Consider the following 19,329-nt stretch of genomic DNA (forward strand, 5'->3'; position numbering starts at 1 on the left):
GTGAGATGCCACGAATCGGAGAGCGGCTTCCCGCGAAGGGCGGCCGCGCCTCTGCGCACGCGCGGGGCCGGGGCGCCCGGTGACTTCCCCGCCCCCCCCCCCCCCCCCCGTTCGCGAGGTGGGCGGCCGCGCTGGCGGCTCCGGCTTCGGCGGTTGGCCCCGACATGGCTTCGGCGGGGGGCGAGAAGCGGAAGCGGGTCAACCTGAGCGTGAAGCAGAAGCTGGAGCTGATCGAGAAGCTGGAGTCGGGCTCGTCCGTGGCGCGCGTGTGCGAGGAGTACGGCGTGAAGAAGCAGACCGTGTCCGACATCCGCAAAGCGAAGGAGAAGCTCAAGAAGTTCGTCCTCATGTGCGACGTCGACTCGACCAGCAACACGGCGGAGATCGGGGCGAGGAAGCACATGAAGATGTCCCAGGAAGCCTCCCTCGAGGAGGCGGTGCTGAAGTGGTACGTGGAGCAGCGCTCGGGCGGCGCCAAGGTCCGCCGGGTGGACCTGAAGGCGGCCGCCAACGCCATCGCCGCCGACATGAAGCTGAGCTTCAAGGCCAGCGACGGCTGGATCTGGCGCTTCTACAAGCGGCACGGCATCGACAACAAGCGCGCCTGCGGGGAGGCCGCGGAGGAGGTGGCGCCGCTGGGCAGCAGCTTCTACAAGCGCTACATCATGTCGCAGATCAGGTGGGCTCGCCGTTCAGCGGACGCGCGTCTTTAGCGGACAGCCTTCCAGCCGGCCTGGGAGCGGTCCTCGCGTTTGCGCGGTGCCTTTTCCTTTTATTTCTTTGTTTATCAAAGGTGTCCCCCGCCCATCTCACCCCAGTGGGGGACTCTGGGCGGCTTACAACATTTATATTTTATATATCTTTTATACATCTCTGTCTGTCTCTCTACACACACACACGCTAATACAATACAGTGATGGCAAACCTCTGACATGCCTGTCAGAGGTGACACGCCGTGACGTTTTGGGTGACACGCCAGCGTTCACCCAACAACTAATCTCCCTGTTTGAGTTACCAAAGAAACTGAGTTTCTTTTACTTGTATTTCATTTTTGTAATTGTTCGACATTTCTTTATATAATACATAGCACCACGCACGGCGTGATTGGACTGCATTTTTTAAAATAAATGAATATGTTAATAATTCCTTCTCTTTTGTTCGGGGGGAGGTGACACGCCAGCGGAGTCAAGTTAGGCATTTTCCAGATTTTCGACATGCCGAGTGCAAAAGGTTTGCCATCACTGATATAATATGTATATGTATATAAATATAATATGTGTAATAATATAACATAAAATAATTTTTATTGAGAAAGAATTTTATGCAGGATTCAAAAACTACAGAAACTTTAAAAAGCAGAGAAAGGAAAGAGATATAAAAGAAAAAGTGAAAGACGGTTAAAGAAAAAAAATGGTATCTAAACCAGCAACTTCTGATCTCCTTTGCAGCAATTACAAGCATGATTATTGGCATTTCTACCCTCCCAAATTACACGCCTTGGTTCCATTCTTCCCACCATTTTCGCCACCTGGAAGTCCCCTGCAGTGGTGTTTTTTTTCTTAAAAAAAAAATATGATAGCTCTTTCGGTATAGAAAGTTCAAGGTTTTGGTTTTCTGTTTCTTGGATGAAAAGGCCAAATGAGATGTTATATAGGTGAGGAGCATTCTTTCATATCAAACTCTTCTACAACCTAGACATAAAATTGAACATATAAACTAACAGAACCTTGTTCTCCTGAGAGATTTCCTTCAGTATTGTAATTCTTTGTATTGATTTTTTTGTGGAGTCCTTGGGGTTCTCTGAGCTTGGTTCTTTTCTTGCAAACGTTTCATTACCTGGCTAGGTAACATCTTCAGTGCTGGAATGGGATGGGGTTTGCTCTCTATTTATGTGCTGTGGCCTGCCTTGCTTACAGGTCTGAGGTTCAAGTTGCAGATATCCCTGTGTGAGCTTAACCACCATGTTTGGCATATCCTTTGTTGCCCCATGGAGACCTGAGAATCAAAGAATGGAAGGAACCTTAGAGATCATCTAATCCAGCCCATCGCCAGTATAGGAATCTACCACTGCAGCATCCCAATGGATGAGCATCTGGTCTATTTAAACATTTCCTGTAGAGGAGAATCCACCGCTTCCCAAAGCTGCCTGTTCTATTTATGAACGGCTCTTACATCTAAGAAATTCTCCCTTATATAGAATCATAGAACATTGGAAAGGACCCTGGAGACCATCTAATCCAGCCCCCTGCCCAGCACAGGGATACACTACTACAGCATCCCCCATAAATGTCCAACCAACTTCCATGTGTGAACACATCCAGCAAAGGAGAATCCTTCATTTCCCCGGGTGATATTTCCATTGTTGAACAGCTCTTACCATTTGTCTATCCAAAATCTTGGAGGAAAATATGGGAGACTTCAGTGGGCAAGAAGAAAGGCAACAGAGGGAGGAGAAGAGTGGCTCCCGGGGCAGCAAGTGTCACACAAGCATAGATTCCTGCTCACTCAAGAATGGGTGGAGACCACATGCACTCTGCAGTGGAGAAAGGTCCATGGTAGGGAAGAAGACTTCTGAACAAGTATTGAGATCTTCCTGCATAATTAGAGAAGGGCCACTAAGCTATGCTACATGGTTTATCTCATCCCCAGCCCATGAGTGAGATGGGCCTAAGTCATCCTGGTGTGAAAGCACCTTTTCCACTTCTGGCACCACTGAAGGGCAGCCTTAAGGCACATACACAATATGTTAGGTTTTGGCCCACATCACCCTGGAGGGAAATCAGAAGATTGCAATGGCTTGGAACAGACACAATAGCAGCAGAACGGAGATTGGCAATGGGGGTAGCCAATTTCATGCCAGCCTTGTTTTCTGCCAACTGAAAGATAGGTGAAGAGCAATTCAATTCAACAGTGAGGAAAGGCCCAACAAGTCACTACGAGGTTCCTCCTTTGGTGCACGGAGCTGATGAAGGAGGCTACCGTGGCATCAGGCATGACCCAAAGTGCTCACCGAAATGATGAAACCCAAACTGTTGTTCCCACGGTGATCCCCACACCAAAATTCCTGTGCTACTCACATTGCTATTTGTATTGTACACTATTTACAGCTCCAGCTACTGCTTTTCCAAAAGGCTATTGTGGAGTTGAGGAAGCTGTAAAAAAGGTCAACTGCATAACGAAGGGGCTGGAGTAGCCTGAGAAGAAACATAAAAATTGGGTATTTTTAAGTTTAGAAAAAGGTTGTGAGGGAAAACATCATAGAGATGCCTCCAGTCAATGAATGGGTTAAGCCTGTGTGGTGGTCCAGATTTGAAGGGGAAAAGGTGATTGAGACCAGCCATGCGTGGGTCAGTTGCACCTGTCAGCTCCTCCTTAAATCACAAAAAAGAGCTTCTTTAAGGTGTTGCCAGCAGGAATGCACCCCCAGACGCTCCAATCACCTTTTCCCCATCAAACCTACTAGGGAATAGAAGAGGTTCAGCAAGTGGGAGCATCTGGCGGACCTTGTCTGGGCTCTGAAACCAGGTGGGGCTGGCTAAGGACCCACAGCCCATCACAGGCCTAAAGTGGCAAAAACAGCCCAGGTAGCAGTGGAAACCATTTCTGTATTGCGGTCAAGAAAACTGCATGGATGTGTCCATGAAATCCTGGGAGTTAAAGTTTCCAAAGTTGAGAAACACTGTTTTAGAGGTGTAATCAGTAAGTATAAATAGATCCAGAGATGTCCTATTGATTGATAAGACCTAGATCAGAAGAAACCATCACCCTAAGCTTCTCTCGTGCTCCTTCTCCCAAGAAGAAGTGAGTATGCAAAAGAAAATGAATGATTGAAATTCCTGTGTTCCGTTTCCAGTGGGTTTGTAAGGTGCCACAACATGAGGAACCATTTGCAGCTCAGCTTTTACAGCAAAGCTGATCTACCTTTCAAGTTAAGGATTGGGCCTTCCCTGTAGTCTGCTAGTCCTGAGCTCATTGGGACTTTGATCTCCCACCTGTCCTTCAAAATACAGAATTGCACAGGTGCCGGAAGTATTTTCCGGAGACTCTCTTGACACCCCACTGCTCCTCCCCCAAACAAACAAAAGTCAGTTCAAAATGTGAGGCTGAAGGAGCCAGAATGTTTGTCTTGGGGGAGGTGGGGACGTGTGTACAGGGAGTCCCCAGTTTAAGAATGAGTTCTGTTCCAAAGGTCTGTCCTTAAGTCGAATCTGTACGTAAGCTGGAACAGTATTATTGTATAATACTGTATAAGTAGTATTGTGTGATGAACTTGAACCATTGTGTATTTAACTCGGATTTTGCTACAGTAGGCTCCGTTCTTAACTATGAGTCGTCCATAAACTGGGCATTCTTAACCCAGGGACTACCTGGTATTTCATCTTGAGGTATTCGAACATAGAACCCTAGATGTGTATGTTACTTTAACTAGAGCAGTGTTTCTTAAACTTTTTCTCTCAGGACCCCTTCCCCCTTTTAAAAATTATGAAGGACCGCAAAAGAGTTTTTGTTTGTATGGGTTATGTTTATTGATATTTACTGTATTAAGAATTAAAATGGACACATTTGCTGCTGCTACTGCTTCTCACGATCGTTTGATGGGATTTTAATACCGTATTATTTTTCAACCTAAGCTGGCGAATCATTTTGATTTTGCAGATCCCTGAAAGAGTCTTGGGGGATCCTAAAGGTCCTTCGACCATACTTTGAGAAACACTGAACTGGGGAATATTTATTATGATATTTAGAGGCCGCTGAATGTGTGGTTGGGAGAAGCCATTGAATGCGATATCCTTCTGTGATTTTTTTTAGCAGGAATGATCGCATTCTACATTTCACTCAGCAAATCTTGGGATGAGGATAAATTTAGTGTCTGCTGAATCCTTTGCTCAGGGAGCCTGCTGTTCCTTTATGTAGCAGTGCAGTGCCACAGTGCAGTGTAATAAAGAACAGTGTTTCTCAACCTCAGCAACTTGAAGATGTGTGGACTTCAACTCCCAGAATTCCCCAGCCAGCAGGAAGCCCAGAAAGAAGTTAAATATTATATCATACCCTCTTTTCTGCTAGAGATGTCATTTCTTTTCAAATATGATTTAGGCACAGAGCTAATAACCCTCTTTATGTGTGAGTATACAAGTGCAAATCCACACAAATTGTGCTTCCATCAGAGTCAATCCATTTTTATTGTAGGGGTACTGTTGAAACTGATTTGATTGTATTTTGCTTGCTTGAAAATAGCTTCTGATCGTCCTTCAGCTAGGAAGGAAGACTGAAAAAGCAGAGGTCCCTAAATTCAGGGGAAAAAAACCTTTGGATGGCAAATATTAGCTGCTTTATAACTCTTTTCAAAGTATGTAAGGTTTCTTACGTTTGGGATATTCTTAAAACAGTGGCTCAGTGTGATCTTTGAAAATTCTAGATCCAAGAGCAAAGAGGCTGCCGAGAAAGCAATGAGAGAGAAAAAAGGTGCAGATCCACCATGGAAAGGAGGACCAGAAAATCCCACCAGTCCAGGTCAGCCTCAGTATATTACAGGACCAAAATTAGAGGAAACAAATCTAGGAAAACTCTCCTGCGGGATTCAGCTTCAATCTGTTTCTGAGCAACCCGGATGGGGAGCGTCACAAAAAAGTAAAGAGGAGCCATTTGTTGGGATGGAGGAGCGCTGGGAAGCCCAGTGGCAGCAGTTCCTCAAGACATTGCAACCTGTCCACAAAGGAGGGGCCAACTCAAGTTTCTCAGAGGCTTCTCCCTGGGAAGACACCAAGGCCTTTCTGGCCTCCTTTGAGCAGGTGGCCAAAGCCTGCCAGTGGCCCAGAGAGCAGTGGGTGGCCCATCTTCTGCCAGCTCTGAGTGGAGAAGCAGAAGGGGCCTTCCGGAGTCTGGAAGCCAGAGATCGGGAGGACTATGGGAAGGTGAAGGCCGCCATCTTGCGAGGGGAAGCCCTGAAAATGGAGATGCAGCGCCAACATTTTAGGCAGTTCTGCTGCCAGGAGCTGGGAGACCCTCGAAAGATCCACAGCCAACTCCAGGAGCTTTGTCTCCAGTGGCTGAAGCCCGAGAGACACACCAAGGAGCAGATCCTGGAGCTGCTGATCCTGGAGCAGTTCCTGGCCAGCCTCCCACCGGAGCTCCAGAGCTGGATCCGAGCAGGAGGGCCTGACACGTGTTCCCAGGCGGTGGCCCTGGCGGAGGACTTCCTAAGGAGCCAGCAGGATGTCAAATCAGAGTCATATGAGGTATGGTTTGAAGAATACAATCCCAGCATTTTATATTTCTGAATGTGGATTACGTTGCTAGAAGCACCCGCAATTATTCACTTGAAAATTGGTTGCATTACTAATATAACAGGGTGAAGCATTTTGGATTAGCTGAATCTCATTCTGTGTAAAACATCGCGGATCAGAGTATAATAAGGTCCAGATCTGTGGTGCAGAACAAGAACAACAGACATTGGAAGGGACTCATTTCACCGTTTTAAGGCCAGGATGGCCATCTCATCGATCCCAAGGGCTTCAGATGGTGGTGCAAGTACTGGGAGTCTCCCAGACTATATCATAGTTGTACATGTATACATAAGAGAGGCAGTTTGGGGTAGTGGTTAAAGGCACCAGGCAGGAAACTGGGAGGCCGTGAGTCCTCGTCCTGCCTTAGGCACAAGGCCAGCTGGGTGACCTTGGGCCAGTCGCTCTCTCTCAGCCCCGGGAAGCAGGCAAGGGCAAACCACTCCTGAAAAACCTTGCCGAGAAAACTGCAGGGACTTGTCCAGGCAATCGCCAGGAGTCAAGACTGACTCGAAGGCACTCCCCCCCACAAAAAATGTATACATACTCATAATTCGGGGAAAATGCACAGGTTAGAAAAAGAAGAAGTAATAAATAAAAGCAATTTTAAAAGCGTGACGTAAGAAAAGGAAATATGGCTCAATTTAGACATTATTCACTATATCCCTTCATCCCTTTTTGTCTTTGTAAACTATCCTTGTTCCCACCCCATCTCTACATCAGTTCACATGTTGCCCTTTGATCACTTTTCTTTTTAAGGATCTCATCAACTCCATCCAGCCACGTCCTTCTTGTACTTCCCTTTCCTCTCAACCCATCCACTTTGGTATTTGCTTTGCATTAAACCATTTTAATGTACTGCTTTCATACTGGTGGCTGCTATTGTTTTTGTGGTGGTGGTTGTCGTAATTGTTACTGAGTCTACATTGCTTCTGCGCCCATTTGTTCTTAGCTCTCTGTCTCCTTGTTTTACCACACTTAGCTCTTAAGAAACCCATTCCCCCTAGATTTGCAGGGAGTGAATTTGTGTCCTTTGCCTTGTGAAATCATCCTTTTTCTGAAAGCAGTGTTGTCCAAACTTGGCCACTTTAAGATGAGTGGACTTCAACTCCCCATGCTGGCTGGGGAATTCTGGGAGTTGAAGTCCACTCATCTTAAAGTGGCCAAGTTTGGACAACCCTGTCTTAAAGGTAGTCCTCAACTTAAGATTTAAGATTTTAAGATTTTTTTTTTTTTGAGGTCGTCCTCAACTTATGGCAATTTCTGTCACTAAGGGATACAGTTGTAAAACGCGACCGCATCACTTAGCGACGGAAATCCCTGCAGTCATAGTTGCCATCATTAACCGAATCCCAGGGTCATTAGATGAGGCAACTTCCTGCTGGCTTCCCACCACCAAAGTCAGTGGAGAAGCCAGCAGGAAGTTGCAAGTCCCAGGCTGGCAGGCAGGTAAATAGCTGCTACTGAGGGGGGGGGAGCGAGGGGGTTCATGGCAGTGTAGGGGAGGGTTGGGGAGGGTGAGAGGGAGGGTGCATGAGGGTGTGAGGCTGTGCGCAAGAAGTGCAGATCATGAAGGGTGTGAGTGGGTGTGCGAGAGGCAAGGCAAGGGTCAGGGAGAATGCGTAGGGGTGCATGAGTGGCCGCAGAGGGGCTGGGTGCATAGGTGGGGGAGACTTACCTAGCAACCTGCAACCTTCCCTGCCAACTTTCCCATTGACTTTCTGAGGAAGCCAGCAGGAAAGATGGCAAGTGGTGATCATGGGGCCCTGCAACTGGTTGTAAGTGCAAACCAGTTGCCAAGCACCCAGATCGTGATCACATAACCATGGGGGTACTGGGATGGCTGGAACTCTGAGGACCAGTCGTAACCACCATTTGTTCAGCATCATCACAACTTCGAACAGTCGCTGAACAAACAGCCATAGGTCAAGGACTACCTGTATTCCTAAGGCAGACTTTTGGACTGTTGCAGGGGACAGGACTGATCCAGGAGGTGGCTGTGAGTTTTCTCACCTCTGAGCAGACACCATTAATTCCCGGAGAGAGGCCGTTCGATTGCAGGATCAAACAAGAAGAGGACGATGGTGGCAGTTCAGAAGGTAAGGCTTAATGGTATGCAGGGTTCTGGTGATCTCTGGTTTGTTTTTTGGATGGTTCTGCCTTCAGTTAATAGCAGTATTCTGTCAGAACCTGGGTTTGTGGGATGTTTGCACCTTCATGGTATGCCAGGAGTTATAAACTACCTTTTAAACCAAGATTGGTTCATTGGTTGGAGAATCCTGGCTTGCTTGAGTGCAGTAAACCAAAATGTTACAAATAAATGCAGAGGTCCCTAAACGTGTTGGACTAGCCCACACACCTCAGATTGGTTGCCAGAGTACATATGGAAGGACATAGGTTTATTTATAGAAGAGATCTATAAACCTTTGTTCAATTCAGGAACCCTGATATTACACAGACTAATGACAAAACCAAAACAGAATTGAAAAGAGCCAGTTAGAAACAGGTATTAAGGGGATTGAACAGCCGAAGCAAGCTGACATAAATAGGGCCAGTTTTCAAAGATGCTTCAAACATATCAACATTTGGGCCTGTCCTATGCCAGAGGGGAGGGTGTTCCTTGGGCAGCATCACTGCCTCCACATTGCCACCAACGGATCCCTGCAAGCCACAGTACGAAAAGCAGAAGCCATTTGTCAGGAAGAGTCAGCCTGGGCTTGGCAGTAAATCCCAGATCTCGGGAGGCTTCACAGCTTAGTTTGACTCCTTCCTTGGCTAGGCTCGGCAGAGCCTCCCAGACCCAGCCTGGCTAGATTAGACTCTTGGTTGCAAACAAGAGCGGAGCTGCGCCCAGCTGCCTCACCGCCTCCTGCCAGTGAGAAGAGCTTAATGACTTTTATAAACCTCACGTTTTAATCTGGAGGCTTCTTTCTTATCCTGTTCAAATTAACAGAGGCTTGGGGTGGTGCTTAGTAGCGTTGAAGCTGAGCTATTGCTGCACGTTCACACAACAGCCATCTCTGGATGGGAACTGCTGGTTCCTCCCTCAGACCTCTCAGAAGGCCCGACTTGGACTTTCCAGGCTGCTCATCTACCTGCTGATCATAGGGTCCTTTTTCTGGGTAATAGATCTTCTTCCATGCAAAGCACCAGGTGCAGCTAGCCCCCATTTTTATGCTCACGCATGGCTCTCCTGCGTTATCCAGAAGTGACTTTCATATTAAAAATAATGCAAGTAGCCAGTGCTTTGTTTCGAGGTATGCTGACTTTTATTTATTATTTTAAATTGACGAGAGATGGATTAATTATGTGCCATCAAGTCAGTGTCAACTCTTAGAGACCACATGGATAGATTTTCTCCATGGCAATCTGTCCCTACTGGTCCTTAAGTCTTCTAACAGTGCCCCCATTGCCACCATAACCGAGTCCACCCTCTTTGCTGCTGGATGTCCTCTTCTTCTCTTTCCTTCCACCTTTCCCAGCATCAGAGCCTCCTCCAGAGAGCTGGTCTTAGCATCTTGGGTCCAAAGTAGGATAATTTGAGCCTGGTCTTTTGTGCCTTGAGTGAGAACTCTGGGTGATCTCTTCAATGATCTTTGAAGGTATAGACACATCATGGCATCTGAATCTCTTTTCCAAAGCCTTCATGGCTGCTCTACCAAGTGCTAGTCTGCGGCGTATTTCTTGATGTTATTATTTTTTTCAAGGAAGTAGGTGAGGCAGGGTACTTTGTGGCCACAAGTACCATGCTGAGACACCCCAGCTATATATAGATCCCTTCTGATTTGTTTTCCTGCCTGTCTAGGGAATGAAAAAAATGTGTTGGATTGTGTACACTAGGCCAAGGTCTGGCACGCTGTAGGTTAATAAGGCATCCTACCTTAAAGCAACCCCCAAAATAGTCTCTGGCTTTTTCTGTGCCTGATGTTTGAGATTTAACAGGCAGTCTTGAAAGGAGGAGATGCCCAGATTTTTCTTTTCCCCAGCTCAAAAGGAAGTACAGGAGAATCCCCGGAAGGAGATTGGGATTTTTCTGTGACATTCTGCACCTGAGATGTGATTGTTAGCTACTAGTGGTAAATAATCATGAGCGCAAAAAAGCCATTCTTACATTTAATGTTGATTTTTTTTTTTGTGATGACAAATCTAACTCTTCTTATGAACCTTTTTTAAAAAATGTAATCATATATTTATTCATTCAAGGACACGATTGGCTGCCTGCACACCTGAACAAAATTTGTAGTTAAGTTTGCCAGGAGCTGATACTTAGATTCCCAGTGAAGAAATAACTGAAAAACAGTCTTTTTACCTTTTAATTGCAGTTTGTAATGAAATCACTTCCATTAAAAAAACAACAACAGTAGCCTCTGTTACAATAGGAAAGCTTTCTATTTTATTTTAAGCCTCCTTTCCCTTCTCTGCAGTATTGCATAAGTTATCTGTGAGGGACATATAAGCCTTTATATTTTGATGATCTTGGAACAGAAGCCCCGTTCTTTCCGTGATTATGCTAGAACAAGACTGGAGAATGTGGCTTTTCAGATGTTTCTGGGCTCCTCTCAGCTTTAGCCAGCAAGATAAGAAGTCAGGGATTATGAGAATTGTAGTCAAGCCATGTCTGGATGGTTCCCAACTCTCTGCATTATAACCTGGGCTGAAGCAATGCATTTGTTTAGAACTTACTGTCACTTATTTGTTAGATTTATTTCCTACCTTTCTTCCAGGGCCTCATGGCAGCTTGGATCCTACTTCTTCTTCCAATTTTATACCTGCAACCACAACCCTACAAGGTAGGTTTGGCTGAGAGATGGTGACCGGGGCCCATCCCCCTATAAAATTTCCGTGGCTGAGGGCAGACTAGAATTTCCCCAATTCTAATCCTCCATCCTAACCATTAAATCCCACTGGATGACTTGATTCAGAAGGACTGAAAGAAGAATACAGTGGTACCTCGGGTTACGAACGCCTCTGTTAACGAACTTTTCGGGTTACGACCAGCTCCGGCCACAAAAATTTACCTCAGTTTGCGAACTCTGCCTCGGGGTACGAACAGGATACGCGGCCATTTTCTCTCCCGTGACACGGTCCGCGGCCATTTTTCCGCCCCTGACACGTGGTCCGTGGCCATTTTCCGCCCCTGACACGTGGTCCGCAGCCATTTTTCCGCCCCTGACACGTGGTCCGCGGCCATTTTTCCGCCCCTGATGCGTGGTCCGCGGCCATTTTTCCGCCCCTGACGCGTGGTCGTGGGGAGGGGGACTCTCCCTCCAAGCAATAGCCGCCTCCCTGTCCTCCACACCAGAACGGATTAACGGTAATTACATTGAACTTTATGGGGAAATTTGCTTCGGGTTGCGACCAATTCGGGGTGCGACCAGAGTCACGGAACAGATTAAGTTCGTAAACCGAGGTTCCACTGTATCTCCATAATGTGGAGAATTTATTCATCTGATGTCTGGCCTCTGGCCTGAATATTTTGTTAAAAAGACAATGACTAAATCCATGGAGAAGTCTGTTAACAGTTATTAGTTGTGATGGCTACACACATGAGGAAAGCCTTTTCCATCATGGTGCCCCATACGTGAAACGTGTCCTCAGAGAGGCTTGCCAGGTATCCATGCGGTGGTCTCCACTTTACTTTCTCAAGCCTTTTAAGTGTGGAAGATGATTTTGCTGTTAGTTTCCTGGTGATTTTTGAAGTTGAGGTGAGATGCTGTGGCTTGGTTTTTCTTTTATGCTGCTTTTGTTTTACACTGTTTTGGGTGCGTGGGGGTGTGTGTATGTACAGGTAGGTTGTGATTAATGCAAGTCTGAGTAGTACGATATTCGATTTAGTGCAAATTATAAATTGATACCAGGTTGCGTTTAATGCGAGCTAAATTTCAGTTAACGCAAGGCTAGCATATGCACAGTTGCTGTTGGGGTTTTAGATGCTAATCGCCGTGGTGCAAACTGGAGAAAAGGAAAGGTTCCATTCGAGAAAAGCTCAAAAAAGAAGAGGCTCATTTTGAAGAACTACAGCAGAATACAGGAGAGAGCAGGTACGCTTTGGATACGGGTTTATCCTCCAGCTTGTCCTTTGTTCACTTGATTGATTTATTTTCAATATTTATGGGATCCCTCTGGAAGATTTCGTGGCAGATTAGAATCGATTAGAAAGCAATAAAAAACACAAAAACCACGTAAAAAAATAACGGAAGGGTGGTCTTGGTAACAATCTTGCTACCACTTCCTGCAGTTTCTGAGCAGTCTTCAAGGGCAGATCTGTGTAGGACACACTGTAGAAATTCAGACAGGATATGGCCAGAACAAGGATTATGGGGCCAGGCCATTCCCGTCCTGGAATGCTGTCTTGCCTGAGTAAAGCCAGTGGACCAAATTGTGATTCTGTGGCTTCTGGATTGGCATTAGTGACAGGTCTCTCTGGCTTTTATGCTATATATTGTTGAATTTTACTTGAGTTAATTAGTTATATATTGTTAGTAGGTTTTATAAAGTCTAGTATATCTATTACTTTTACAGGTAGTCCTCACTTAACCATTTGTTGAACCAACCGTTCAAAGTTACAATGGTGCTGAACAAAGGGACTTACAACCAGTCCTCACACTTACAACCATCACAGCGCCCCCCCCCCCGCAGTCACGTGATTGCAATCCAGGTGTTTGGCAACAAGCTCGCACTTATGATGGTTGCAGCATCCCAGGGTCACATGATCACCATTTGTGACCTTCCCAGATGGCTTCCGGCAAGCAAAATCAGTGGAGAACCGTGTGATTCGCTTAACAGCCATGGTGATTTGCTTAATAACCGCTGCAAAAAAGATGATAAAATCGGGTGCGACTCGTTTAACAACTAATGTTCTGGTCCCTATTGTGGTCGTTAAGTGAGCACTACCTGTATTGTAAAGTGGTTACCTATTTGGTATTACGCTATTCCTGTAGAAATAGAGCTGCCCGAGTTTTAATATATCACCTTCATATTCTTCTATGTTTTAGACACTGCTAATCTTCGTGTGCGCAAAATGGAGAAAAGGAAGATTCCGTCAGAGACAAATAATACAAGGTCAAAAAAGAAGAGGCTTGTTATTACATTAGAGCAAAAATGTGATGTAATTGAACGACACGAACGTGGCCACAGCAACGCTAAAATAGGACGAGATGTTGGAATGCCCGAATCTACGGTACGCAATATTATAAAACACGCAGGGGATATTAAAAAGAAAGGTAAAGTTGCATCTGCTTTTTGTGGTTTGCAAACATCTGCAAGGAACAGAAGTGTTACAATGATAGAAACAGAGCACCTTTTAACTGAATGGATTGAGGATTGCAATCAAAAATGCATTCCCCTTAGCAGAGCAGCCATTCAAACCAAAGCTTTAAGTTTGTTTCAGAGAGTGAAAGAAAAAAACAACGAAGTAGAAGAAATATTTAACGCAAGCGTTGGCTGGTTTGATCGGTTTAAAAATCGAGTTCAGCTGCGTAACGTTAAAATGGCCGGTGAGGCAGCCAGTGCAAATGAAGATGCAGTATCTAAATACCTTGAGGTTTTAAAAAAAATCATTGAAGATGGTAGATACACTGATCAACAAATATTTAATGTGGACGAAACCGGTTTATTCTGGAAAAGGATGCCTTCCAGAACTTACATTTCTAAGAAAGAAAAAACTCAGCCTGGATTTAAAGGGTCTAAAGATCACCTCACACTTTTACTGGGAGGCAACGCTCAAGGAGATTTTAAATTGACACCGATGCTTGTTTATCGATCTCCAAATCCTCGCGCCCTGAAAGGCTACAACCATAGATCGCTTCCAGTTATTTGGCAGTCAAATAAGAAAGCGTGGATGACCCAAGCATTATTCAGTGACTGGTTTTCAAGCTATTTTTGCCCAGCTGTTGAAAAGTACTGCAAGGAAAACAACATTGCATTTAAAGTTCTTCTGATCTTAGATGAGGCTCCAGGACATCCAACTACACTGAGTTCATTGTGTGAAAATGTAAAAACCATTTTTTTGCCATCAAACACAACATCTTTGTTGCAACCCATGGATCAAGGGGCCATCGCAACATTTAAGGCCTACTACATAAGAAGAACATTTGAACAGGCAATTGCTAAAACCACGGGAGATGATGCAATTTCCTTAACAGAGTTCTGGAGAAATTATAACATCAGGCACGCAATAGAAAATATTCACTGGGCTTGGCAACAACTAACTGCAGACCACATGCGTGGAGGGTGGAAGCACATTTTGCCTCATTGTGCAAACCGTAGTGGTTTTGAAGAAAACACAGTTATAGAAGAAATAACAAAGATTGGAAGAGAACTTGGATTTGATGAACTAGAAAGTGATGATGTTCAGGAACTGCTCAGTTCACACGTGGAAGAATTGACTGATGACGATCTACTTTTAGCTCAACAAAGAGCACATGAAGAAACCGACAGTGATGCCGAAGAACGAGATCATATGCAAGTGAAGGAGTTCCCTCTCAAGGAATTTGAAGGTATCTTTTGAGTTTAGAAGTCCTGAAGCAAAAAATTATGGATGCTGACCCTAACCTCAATCAAAGCATGCAGATTCGCTGAGATGTGGCTAAAGCAGTCTGCATCTACCAGCATATGTATGAAGATTTAAAGAAAGATAAAAGAGTCGATGCTGCTAAAATATTTTGAAAGACAATAAAGGCAGTAAAGACGTTTTTGTCAGTGTAAGCTTACCTTTAGGAATGATATTTAGAATTTTTTTTTTGTTTTTATTTTGCTTTCTATAACTACTCTGTGACTTTGTTAAAAATAAATTTAAGTTGTGAGTATATTCTTTTAATCTTTTACTGTTACATTTCATTAATAAACATATGAAAATTATGTTTAAAAATGTTCATTGCCTATTTCTGTCAAGCCGGAATTACCCAATTACCCTCTTTTCCGTCGCAATATCACTTCAAATAGTGCGGATTCAAATAATGCAACTATTTTGTGGGATTCGTTATCAGCACTAATCGAGACCTGCCTGTATGGTAGAGAATCACACAGATGGCCTTGGAAAAGGAATGTAGCAGTTACCAAAACGTGATTTAAGCCCAAGAAAAGAAAGGGATATTAGAAAGAAACTTAAAGTGCCTTGTCTTGACTCTCTTTAGTATAAGAGGGAGGGGAAACACTGTGGGGATTTCGAAGTTCTGTTATTGTAGCCTAGATCAGTAAAGATGAATTCCAGCATTTCTTGTGGAGTCTGTTTCCTGATCTGGCCTACACATATAGATAAATCTGACTTATACACTGCCTGGGGAACAGTGGCTGTTGACTGGTCTAGAAATGTGACGAACAGTGTAAGAACGAATCGATAGATAACCGCATTTCCCAAGATCAGAGGCTAAACACTGATCCTGTTGGGAGCCAGGAGGAGGCAGACTTAGCCAGTGAGGGAAGCAGATTGTTGTTGATCTGACCATCAGGTCTTCAGCTCCTTGAGTAACTTCTTTTTCCACTCTGTTCCAGCCGCTGATGAGTGGATCACTGAGATGAAAGAGGGGGATTCCCAGGGGGATGACACTGAGCCCGTGAAGCTCCAGGGGACCCCCTGGGACAGTCTCCCCAAACCCCAGGAGGACAGTGACACTTTGGGGAGCCCCGATGCTGGCTTGAAGCAGAAGGGAGAAGATGGCCAAGATCAGCCCATGGTTGAAATCTTTCCTCTGGCAGGAGAGGAGAGAAATCTAAGTCCACCAGTGGTCAAGAAACGGTATAGGATCCGGGGGAAGAAGACGTGCTCCGTATGCAGCAAGACCTTCAGCCGGAGCACGGTGCTTGCCGCGCATCAGAGGACCCACACGGGCGAGAAGCCGTTCAAGTGCCAGAACTGCGGGAAGTGCTTCAGCTTCAAATCTGCCTTGGTGGTGCACGAGAGGACCCACACAGGGGAGAGGCCCTATTCGTGCGATCGGTGCGGGAAGAGCTTCACTGTCAGCTGGGTCCTTACCAGGCACTACCGAGTCCATACCAAAAAAGAGCAGTTTGGCTGCTTGGAGTGCGGGAAGAGCTTCACCCAAAAGTCTCAGCTGCTCGGCCACCAGAAAGTCCACATCAGGGAGAAGCCCTTCCGATGGACCCAGCCCCAGGAAAGCTTTGGTTGCGGCTTGAGTGTCAAGAGACAGGAGGGCTCCTGCTCAGGGGAGATGAAGCCATTCAAATGCCCTGATTGTGATAAGTCCTTCAACACGTCCTCCCAGTTGGACAGGCACCACCGGGTCCACACGGGGGAGAGGCCCTTCACTTGCTCCGAGTGCGGGAAGAGCTTCAGGCAGTGGCAGATTCTGATGGTGCACAAGAGGATCCACACGGGCGAGAAGCCCTTCAAATGTGCCATCTGCGGGAAATGCTTTTCTAACCAGGCCAGCCACATCCGGCATCGGAAAGTCCACACGGGGGAGAGGCCACACCTCTGCGTCATCTGCGGGAAAAGGTTCCCCTACCGTGCGGTTCTGGTGAAGCATCAGAAAATCCATGCCCGGGAAGCCCTGAATAGTCGCAGGTTGGAGGAGGAGGAGGAGCAAGATAAAGAAGCTTCATAAAGGAAAAATGGGCAGTGGGATGCTCCAGTTTTGTGAGTGGGACCACAGGCAACCTTTTACCTGAGCCTTCCCTAGCCCGATGGCCTCCAGATGCGTTGGACCAGTGGCCATTCCGGGTGGAGGTGGCAGGAATTGTTTTTAATATCTGAAAATACCAGGTTCAGGAAGGTTGACCTTGTGAATCTGCCACGTGTGCCCATGTAGGCCCTTGAGAAGCACTTGGTGGGTCTCCGTTCCTTGATGTCTCTCTCAGCACTTGTGTAGGAGAAGCAGCCGTCACCTGGCTGGGACCTTCCTGACCACTCCTGATGGATGTGTCTGGGACCTTACGTCGGGTGGATTCTTGGCCTGGTAATGAGGGATTGTTGAATGTCTGTGAAGTTGATAGTCTCAGGGGTATAGGACCTTTAAGCTATTCGCTGTAGCGAGTCAATGAAGCAATTAATAGAGGATAGGGAGTCCATGTGATGGCTGCATTTGTATGGCCTAACAACGTGGGTGTGCATAAAATGGGAAGCCTGCTTTGTTTTGAACTGAAACAAACATGGTGTGTTTTGGAAATGTGGCTGAACCATTCTGGGTGGTCTGCAAGTTGGGAAAAAACTGACAGCTGGAACTGGGGTGGTTCAGGTTTTAACTGGCACAAAATCCAGAGGTGTTTTATGGGGCGAGTAGGGCAACACTGAGGCCCTGCTCATCTGTCTTCCCACACCTAGCATGTGTCCCATTCTGCTCCCCCCCCCCCGCCCAATCATCGCTGATAGGGAATGGAAGGTGCTGGGAAGATGGGAGGTGAGTCTTACCAAAACTAAGGGCATTGACAGTGGCAGCTATTCACCCTGCCTCCCATTTTTCCTTCTTTTCCCTGCCTCCCCTTAGTTGCCACCACCACAACCAACATTCTTGGCTTTTCCCCACACTTCCTCTCAAACACTTCTGCCTAGAATGTTCCTATCTTGGTCTGGAAACAGGTCTCTTGAAACGATGCAGGGAATATTCATGCGCAGAACATTTTGGGCATCCCTAATAGCGAATCTTGGGCAATCTCAAGGCTAAGAGCGGTGAGATCTGTTTAGTACTTGGATGGGACACCATTAGGAAATCCCAGGGCTGCAGGCTGTACTGGGAACTTTAAAAAAAACAAAACATTCCAGAAGGCAGTAGTAGTAAATCACGTGGATATTGGTGCCAAGCAAAATAAATGGACATGTCTGTGAAATCAACAAGAGTTGAGCTCAACTATATGTTTGTATGGTCTAGTAGTATATACTATAGGAAGGGGAGCAAAAAAAAAATCATTTTCTTCTCAGTTTCATTGTGTTTTTAGGTCATTTTGCTTTAGTGGGGTGGAATCTTTCTCTTAGTTTCTTACTCTAAAGGCTGATGTCAACTTGTTTCCTCAAAATTACTGCATTGAGAGGATAATGTATATCATAGAAAGTAATTAAAAGGAAATTAGATGTATCATTCATCTGACTATGAAGTTTCTTTTCTTTTTCCCTGAATGCAGTTTTTCTCTTCTGGCTAGCAATGGCCTCAAAGACCCCTCAGATAAGCTGAGGTCGTCCATTGAATGGAATGCCGTTGCCCCCGCCCTATGGAATACTCTCCCCACAGAGGCGAGGCGGGCCCCGATCCTCCCAGTTTTTTGGAGGGAATTGAAGACTTGGCTCTGCCAACTTGCCTGGGGCGAGGAAAGATACAATCGACCCTAGGGAGGGCTGGCACCTTGATGATGCACCCTGAATTTATTGACACCCCATTAACATCTGCCTCTTGGAAGTATTATAGAGGAAGTGTGCTTTTAACACATTTTAATTAATTAATATTTATCTATTTCAATCAATATTTATTCTTTTTTTACTGTAAACCGCCCAGAGTTCGGTTTACAAATGAGATGGGCGGTGGCAAATTTGAAATATAAATGAATAAATAAAAACCATCTGCTGGATTGTTGACCAGGTTTGCGGAGATGGCAGTCCTAGGGAACACAGAACCGTGATTTATGTCGGGATCTTACAGAATCCGAGTGAAAAGGACGTTGGAGGCCAAGGCCCTCCACAGTGAAGGGTACAGTAATATCCTCTACTTTTAAGAATTGATCATCTGCTCCTTAGATCGTCGCTTCTGACCTCAAATATGTCAAAAGAAATTTCAGCTAACGTTTGGCTTCCATTGCCTTGTGAGGACCGGGGGGGGGGGGAATGACAGATGAAGACCACCGCTCAGACTTCCTTCAGTTGTCTTCTTTCTCCCCGAGGTGGTTACCGTCAAGTGTTCCGTAAAATTTAAAAAGGACTCTTGTACATTGATTTGCCATCGTTTCTGTTGCTTGCAAGGCACACTGGAAGGATTGTTATGGGGCGGGATGGAGGTAAATAATGGCAATAAACTAATATGCAAATATTTATTTCGGGGTTTGTGTTAAATTCCTCCCCCTCCTCCCCATGCAGTTGCTCCAATGGAATGGAAGGATGGAAATC

At 45.7% G+C, this 19,329-nt stretch overlaps 1 protein-coding gene across 3 annotated transcripts; it reads left to right on the forward strand.

Moving 5' to 3' along the window:
* Positions 1-18: 18 nt before the first annotated feature.
* Positions 19-19,020, forward strand: LOC103053031 (uncharacterized). Of its 3 annotated transcripts, XM_088129361.1 has the most exons (6): positions 28-679; positions 5,417-6,236; positions 8,254-8,380; positions 11,006-11,071; positions 13,277-13,461; positions 15,774-15,944. In XM_088129361.1, exons 1-6 carry the CDS (start codon positions 165-167, stop codon positions 15,798-15,800), a joined length of 1,740 nt encoding a protein of 579 aa, XP_087985487.1. In that variant the 5' UTR covers positions 28-164; the 3' UTR covers positions 15,801-15,944. The 3 variants fall into 3 exon arrangements, with proteins under 3 accessions (XP_025031989.2, XP_087985487.1, XP_015746350.2); XM_025176221.2 differs by lacking the exon at positions 15,774-15,944 and having other exon boundaries at positions 19-679; positions 13,277-15,767; XM_015890864.3 differs by lacking the exon at positions 13,277-13,461 and having other exon boundaries at positions 15,774-19,020.
* Positions 19,021-19,329: the final 309 nt, after the last annotated feature.

The sequence above is a fragment of the Python bivittatus genome, unplaced genomic scaffold (genome assembly GCF_059951505.1).
Source record: "Python bivittatus isolate LINGU-HERP-01145 unplaced genomic scaffold, Pbiv_v1 ctg000810_np1212, whole genome shotgun sequence".
Taxonomy (NCBI): Eukaryota; Metazoa; Chordata; class Lepidosauria; order Squamata; family Pythonidae; genus Python; species Python bivittatus.